Below are 8,668 nucleotides of genomic sequence, written 5' to 3' on the forward strand. Positions count from 1 at the left end.
AGGCCGTCATTGTAAATAAGAATTTGTTCTTAACTGACTTGCGTACTTAAATAAAGGTGAAAAAGATAAGAAAGAAACAAAAACATTATCTGGTGACATCCCGAGGAGATGATTGGGCTCTGGGTGCCGAAGTGAGGAAAAAACATTATCTGGTGACATCCTGAGGAGATGATTGGGATCTGGGTGCCGAAGTGAGGAAAAAACATTATCTGGTGACATCCCGAGGAGATGATTGGGCTCTGGGTGCCGAAGTGAGGAAAAAACATTATCTGGTGACATCCTGAGGAGATGATTGGGATCTGGGTGCCGAAGTGAGGAAAACATTATCTGGTGACATCCCGAGGAGATGATTGGGCTCTGGGTGCCGAAGTGAGGAAAAAACATTATCTGGTGACATCCTGAGGAGATGATTGGGATCTGGGTGCCGAAGTGAGGAAAACATTATCTGGTGACATCCTGAGGAGATGATTGGGATCTGGGTGCCGAAGTGAGGAAAACATTATCTGGTGACATCCTGAGGAGATGATTGGGATCTGGGTGCCGAAGTGAGGAAAACATTATCTGGTGACATCCTGAGGAGATGATTGGGCTCTGGGTGCCGAAGTGAGGAAAAAACATTATCTGGTGACATCCTGAGGAGATGATTGGGATCTGGGTGCCGAAGTGAGGGAAAAACATAGCGTTGTGGACTGTCAGTCAGAGAGAGGGGCCGGAACATTTGTTTCATCTCCTCCCTTCAACCAAAGCCTTTAATTTGGATTTTGTTCACCATGTTTGTACCGCATGGTACAAATTGGAAGCACCTGGTCACGTGTTGTTAGATGTTAGACGTTGTTTATATCCCGATCCATCATGGGGTGGTAGTAGTAGCATACTGGTGGTTTGGGTTTTGATACGGTTCAGTTCCCACCATCGCTCCTGCTTCAACCCAGCAGTAATAACAGGGTAGTGGTGGTGTGGAGAGGGACGGAGAGAGAGGGAGGGGGAAAGAGGGAAGGAGAGAGAGAGGGAGTAATCCCAGGAAAGGAGAGACAGAAGGCTATTAATCAGGCTGTGCTACGCTAGCTCACCATGACCGACCCAACCGGAGGCACACACAGCCTTTCAAGTCTGGTGGGGGAAAACAGTGAAACATTACCATATTGTGTTATAACAATCAACCAATAAATCCACATGTATTATACGGAAAAATGACTAAAGCCATTACACTAAAGATCTGCACATTCATTTAGCTATTTTTCTATTGGCCATTTTTGTTTTATCAACTGTTAATATGAGAAGAATAGAAGGCTACAGGTCGTTAGAATCAAGGTGAGGTCGGGTCAGTGTGACTCAGTGTCGCCTAACACGGCCTTTGTCTCTGTCTATCTGTGGTAAAGTGTTGTTATTTAAGGAGGAACTCTGACACAGAGAGAGAAATACAACCATATGAAAGTTTCTCTTCATTCAGACACACAGAGCCTGTACTCACATCCGCCACAGATGTTCTGTTCCTATATGGTAATCCATGACCGGCTTGTGTTCTATATTAGACTCGTTCTTATACCATCTTATAACAGTATCTCAGAAAGGTAAAGAGTTGTTTTTAAGGGAAAATGGAAATGTTGAGAGAAGACAAATTCCTGTTTGATGGAGTATTGTTAGTGGGTGTTCTATCGTCAGGGTTCACTGTATTCTTACTCAACACAACCCTGGATGCCTCTACATCACATCTCTGCTAAAGTCTGTTACAACATTATATAACTTCTTTGTCTCTACTCCCTTAAAAGTCTTCCAGTGTTTACTAAACACTGGTCCTCTTAAATGAAACAGTGGAAGTGTTACAGGAACACATCATCCCTTCCTACTCCAGTTCTGAACTTGAAATAAGAGTTGAAGATGTTCTCTTTATGTATCATGCAGTGGCAGCTCCATGAAGCCATTCATCACATGGAAAGGAAAGAAATGTGCCAAAGTATCTCTGAGAGTTGTGTATGAAATAGAGCGTGTAAACGGGAGTGTGTTTACAGTAAAGATGCCACCCATGCTGGTGTTGTTCGTACTATTTTCTAGTCTGAGGAGATTTTCTGGGAGTAGTTGGCCTGCTGCTGAAATATCTGGCCCTGTTTGGTCCAATGACCTTATTTCCAATGTAGCTATGAATTGTACTGTGTTATGGTGTATTGCATTTTTTGTTATTGCTTACTGCTGCCTCCAGGGCTCCCTTGATAAATATATTCTAATGAGATCCCATTGAGTAATCTGGATAAATATGTTTTAAATGAGGAAAAAGCAGCAGACCCTTCCATCTTCCTTTCCCCTCGTTCTCCAGAAGCTGCATGTGTTCCTGTTCCAGGACGTGCTGGTCATCACTAGAGCCATCACCCACAGCGAGCAGCTGCACTACCAGCTGTACCGCCAGCCTATCCCCGTCAGAGAGCTGCAGTGGGAGGACCTGCAGGACGGGGAGATCCGTCTGGGGGGCTCCATCAGAGGGGCCTTCAGCAACAATGAGAGGAGTGAGTGTTTAATCCATAGAATTACATATAAAACACTGGAATATGAATTATAGGTTCTCTATGGTTTATCCCTAGTGGATAACGACTGTGGCTGTCGATAACTGGAGCTTGACACCCCTATCCTATTAATAATAACTGAGGCTTGACACCCTTATCCTATTAATAATAACTGGAGCTTGACACCCTTATCCTATTAATAATAACTGAGGCTTGACACCCTTATCCTATTAATAATAACTGGAGCTTGACACCCCTATCCTATTAATAATAACTGAGGCTTGACACCCCTATCCTATTAATAATAACTGAGGCTTGACACCCTTATCCTATTAATAATAACTGGAGCTTGACACCCTTATCCTATTAATAATAACTGAGGCTTGACACCCTTATCCTATTAATAATAACTGGAGCTTGACACCCCTATCCTATTAATAATAACTGAGGCTTGACACCCCTATCCTATTAATAATAACTGAGGCTTGACACCCTTATCCTATTAATAATAACTGGAGCTTGACACCCCTATCCTATTAATAATAACTGAGGCTTGACACCCCTATCCTATTAATAATAACTGAGGCTTGACACCCCTATCCTATTAATAATAACTGGAGCTTGACACCCCTATCCTATTAATAATAACTAGAGCTTGACACCCCTATCCTATTAATAATAACTGGAGCTTGACACCCCTATCCTATTAATAATAACTGAGGCTTGACACCCCTATCCTATTAATAATAACTGAGGCTTGACACCCCTATCCTATTAATAATAACTGAGGCTTGACACCCCTATCCTATTAATAATAACTAGAGCTTGACACCCCGATCCTATTAATAATAACTGAGGCTTGACACCCCTATCCTATTAATAATAACTGAGGCTTGACACCCCTATCCTATTAATAATAACTGAGGCTTGACAACCTTATCCTATTAATAATAACTGAGGCTTGACACCCCTATCCTATTAATAATAACTGGAGCTTGACACCCCTATCCTATTAATAATAACTGAGGCTTGACACCCCTATCCTATTAATAATAACTGAGGCTTGACACCCCTATCCTATTAATAATAACTGGAGCTTGACACCCCTATCCTATTAATAATAACTAGAGCTTGACACCCCTATCCTATTAATAATAACTGGAGCTTGACACCCCTATCCTATTAATAACAACTAGAGCTTGACACCCCTATCCTATTAATAATAACTGGAGCTTGACACCCCTATCCTATTAATAATAACTGAGGCTTGACACCCCTATCCTATTAATAATAACTGAGGCTTGACACCCCTATCCTATTAATAATAACTGAGGCTTGACACCCCTATCCTATTAATAATAACTGGAGCTTGTCACCCCTATCCTATTAATAATAACTGGAGCTTGACACCCTTATCCTATTAATAATAACTGGAGCTTGACACCCCTATCCTATTAATAATAACTGGAGCTTGACACCCCTATCCTATTAATAATAACTGGAGCTTGACACCCTTATCCTATTAATAATAACTGAGGCTTGACACCCCTATCCTATTAATAATAACTGAGGCTTGACACCCCTATCCTATTAATAATAAATGAGGCTTGACACCCCTATCCTATTAATAATAACTGGAGCTTGACACCCCTATCCTATTAATAATAACTGGAGCTTGACACCCCTATCCTATTAATAATAACTGAGGCTTGACACCCCTATCCTATTAATAATAACTAGAGCTTGACACCCCTATCCTATTAATAATAACTGGAGCTTGACACCCCTATCCTATTAATAATAACTGAGGCTTGACACCCCTATCCTATTAATAATAACTAGAGCTTGACACCCCTATCCTATTAATAATAACTGAGGCTTGACACCCCTATCCTATTAATAATAACTGAGGCTTGACACCCCTATCCTATTAATAATAACTGGAGCTTGACACCCTTATCCTATTAATAATAACTGGAGCTTGACACCCTTATCCTATTAATAATAACTGGAGCTTGACACCCCTATCCTATTAATAATAACTGGAGCTTGACACCCCTATCCTATTAATAATAACTGGAGCTTGACACCCCTATCCTATTAATAATAACTAAGGCTTGACACCCCTATCCTATTAATAATAACTGAGGCTTGACACCCCTATCCTATTAATAATAACTGGAGCTTGACACCCCTATCCTATTAATAATAACTGGAGCTTGACACCCCTATCCTATTAATAATAACTGGAGCTTGACACCCCTATCCTATAATAACTGAGGCTTGACACCCCTATCCTATTAATAATAACTGGAGCTTGACACCCCTATCCTATTAATAATAACTGGAGCTTGACACCCTTATCCTATTAATAATAACTGAGGCTTGACACCCCTATCCTATTAATAATAACTGAGGCTTGACACCCCTATCCTATTAATAATAACAGGCTTGACACCCCTATCCTATTAATAATAACTGGAGCTTGACACCCCTATCCTATTAATAATAACTGGAGCTTGACACCCCTATCCTATTAATAATAACTGGAGCTTGACACCCCTATCCTATTAATAATAACTGAGGCTTGACAACCCTATCCTATTAATAATAACTGAGGCTTGACACCCCTATCCTATTAATAATAACTGAGGCTTGACACCCCTATCCTATTAATAATAACTGGAGTTTGACACCCCTATCCTATTAATAATAACTGAGGCTTGACACCCCTATCCTATTAATAATAACTGAGGCTTGACACCCCTATCCTATTAATAATAACTGGAGCTTGACACCCTTAACCTATTAATAATAACTGGAGCTTGACACCCTTAACCTATTAATAATAACTGGAGCTTGACACCCCTATCCTATTAATAATAACTGAGGCTTGACACCCCTATCCTATTAATAATAACTGGGGCTTGACACCCCTATCCTATTAATAATAACTGGAGCTTGACACCCTTATCCTATTAATAATAACTGGAGCTTGACACCCCTATCCTATTAATAATAACTGAGGCTTGACACCCCTATCCTATTAATAATAACTGGGGCTTGACACCCCTATCCTATTAATAATAACTGGGGCTTGACACCCCTATCCTATTAATAATAACTGGGGCTTGACACCCCTATCCTATTAATAATAACTGGAGCTTGACACCCCTATCCTATTAATAATGTGGTCATTAACTTGGAATCGGCCTGTATCTAACTTCATCTCTCCTCTCCTTTCCCACATCAGCCAAAAACTTCTTCAGAGTGTCGTTTCATAGTGGCGGCCAGCTCCAGTCCCACTCGTTCCAAGCCAGCGATGCCTTCAACAAACAGCAGTGGCTCAACTGCATCCGCCAGGCCAAAGGAGCCGCTGAGTCGGCCGTGGGGGTGGGGATTCCTGTAGGGGTGGGAACCAGTAGCAGTGACCCAGACCCCCGTCCAAGCCTACTCAGCCCCCAGAGACCTCTGAGTCCTACAACACCTCCCCTCTCAGGAGCACTGGCCCCCCAGCCAGAGAGCATGGACCACAGTGACAGTGACTCGTCTGTAGACTCTCCAGATTGTAGCATGGACATGGACACGACCGAGGCTTCTGACTCCACCACAGGCTGGCCTGGCTCAGCCCAGATGGACTTAACAGACTCTAGTAGCAGCAGCAGGCCAGCAGAAGTGTGACCACTGGGGTGTCAAGGCTACACCTGGGCAGTATTGGTGGTAACATGGCGATGTTCTTTATATACGGAAGGGAGGCAACACAGTGGGTGGATATTGTAGAGCACTTCTTTTCTCTACCCCTTTTTTTCATTTGTTGTTTTTCTCTTAACTTTCTTTCTATGAGACAGTGGTGTAGTCTATAGCAGTGGTATCCATGTGTCTTAGCTGTGACTGGCAGGTCTACTATGGATGTCTACATGGAGAGGAAGGCAGCCATGACTGGGACCTCAGGACAGTATTGTTGTTGTTGCTCCTGCTCTGTCTCTTGACCTCTGCTGTGGGCGGAGTCCTCCTGCCCTACAGACAGCTTCCTCTCATCACCTTCTCACCACAACTAGAAACACTGCCATCACCCCTTATCCCACTGCACTACTACTGTGGTCTCACAGAGCGAAGAGAATACATGGATGATATTCTTTTTATATACATAGAATATATTGTATGTAGAAATCTAGAGAACCTGTTGTGTTTGCAATAATTGACCCAGTCAAAATGACCAGAAGAATGTTTTCAAAGACAATCAATATGATGATATGTTGTTGTTGTTAGGACTTGACATGGGGTTAGAGTTTATTTTGTTAAGGATGGGTTACAACAGTGTTAATGGGGCAGAGTTGTTTGCTACAGATTCTTCCCACATCTTGGCCAGAACTATGATGTTCCAGAACTACAATGTTCCAGAACTACGATGTTCCAGAACTACAATGTTCCAGAACTACGGCGTTCCAGAACTACGGCGTTCCAGAACTACGGCGTTCCAGAACTACGGCGTTCCAGAACTATGGCGTTCCAGAACTATGATGTTCCAGAACTATGGCGTTGCAGAACTATGGCGTTGCAGAACTATGGCGTTCCAGAGGTCAGCAATTGGCATCTAGAACTGGCCTCTTGGTAATGTAACCTAGTATAAACACATCACTCAGAGGGGAGAGCTGTTATTATTGGTGGGTCAAGCTGGTTTGATTAATCTATTGGGTGTTTATTTTTTATATCCTGTCTAAAGTTCAATTCTGCATTGGTGGGAAAGGGCTCATAAGTAAGCATTCACAGTAGTCTACACCTGTTGTATTCTGCGCATGTGACATTTAATTTTAATTGAATATGAGTTTGAAAAAAATGATAGGACCACCTATTTCTCCACAAGTAGGAAGTGGGAACAGAAGCATTTTACAGCACGTAAACAGCCCTTCCTGGAGGAAGCAAGATTCTCAGTGGTGTTAAGAGTCAATGTCTTACAGAGAAGCTTTGTATTAAAAACAGTATTAAATTAATTACTTTTAGTGTGTTTTAGTATTGTCAGGTTTTTAATCACCCAAAAAGTTCTTTACTCACTGGACGTTTGTGTAAAAAGCGATGCTGAGACTTTTGTATTGTTTAAAGAAGTAGTCGCATGTGTCATATAGGTAAACTCAGACCAGTCCCCTGTCCTGGGTGCTCTCGGTGTTGAGACTGGTAAACTAGGACTGCTAAATCGTTGCCAAAATGTGTACGTGTTGGGTAATTATAATCTTGTGGAAGTTTACTTGTGGGGCCTCATGTTCTCTTTCATTTGTACAGAATGTCACGTGTTAAAAAATGAATCAGTTTGACCAAGTAATCACTAAAAGAAATATCCAAAATACAGTATATTATTTTGTTCTTTTGTTTTTTAAAGAAATGTATTGAAATGTATTCTTTAGGATGTCTATTTATAGTAATTTTTTTCTATGAATTAATGTTATATGCTTTTGTTTGGTTCATGCTGGAGACTAGAGGTGAGAATTATGGTTGTACAGGGAGATATGGGAAGGGCCTAAGGAACTAGACTGGAAAAGAAGGGTTTCAGAACTAGCTACTTATGTGGCTGTGGGCTATGTAAACCTTCAGACACATGCACTTGAAAGGTAAAGAGACTATATTGAAATATGATATATGAACTGACTGAAAAAGATTGACATGAACATGTATAACCAAATGGAATTTAGACTGCACCAAATAAAAGATATGAACCAAGCCATATTTGTCATGTTTATTATTGTCTGTTGTGATATTAACCTATATTCCATGTAATGACTTATCATTTTTCACATGTAGCTGTGTTCAAGAAAGTCCATTTCTAGCTATACAATGCAATTGCTATTTCACTGATAAGATTTTTACAATAAATTACAGTACATCAATACCTTAGCAGATGCTTGCTAGACTCATGACAAGATACTGCAGTTGTGATTACTACCTTTGAATCCCTCTATGTAACAACATGTTCGTCAAAATAATACAAAATATAAATGTTTTATTGTCACATACACTGGATAGGTGCAATGAAATGTGTTGTTTTACAGGGTCATACAATGTATTACTACAATATAATTAGAGTTTAGTCCCCATTAGCTACTGCACATGCAGCAGCTTCTCTTCCTGCGGGGTCCACTTAAAACATACAAATACATGACAATGTACAGAACAGTACTAGA

The 8,668-nt window shown here is 40.9% G+C and overlaps 1 protein-coding gene across 4 annotated transcripts in view; it reads left to right on the forward strand.

The window, feature by feature from the left end:
• arhgef3 (Rho guanine nucleotide exchange factor (GEF) 3) overlaps positions 1-8,207 on the forward strand; it is a 104,660-nt gene extending 96,453 nt beyond the window's left edge. For all 4 annotated transcript variants that reach the window (XM_055918027.1, XM_055918029.1, XM_055918028.1 and 1 more), the window contains 2 exons: positions 2,312-2,498; positions 5,749-8,207. In XM_055918027.1, coding sequence (XP_055774002.1) covers positions 2,312-2,498; positions 5,749-6,176 — 615 coding nt within the window. In that variant the 3' untranslated portion in view covers positions 6,177-8,207. The remainder of the gene's footprint in view (positions 1-2,311; positions 2,499-5,748) is intronic.
• Positions 8,208-8,668: the final 461 nt, after the last annotated feature.

The sequence above is a fragment of the Salvelinus fontinalis genome, chromosome 3, assembly GCF_029448725.1.
Source record: "Salvelinus fontinalis isolate EN_2023a chromosome 3, ASM2944872v1, whole genome shotgun sequence".
Classification (NCBI taxonomy): Eukaryota; Metazoa; Chordata; class Actinopteri; order Salmoniformes; family Salmonidae; genus Salvelinus; species Salvelinus fontinalis.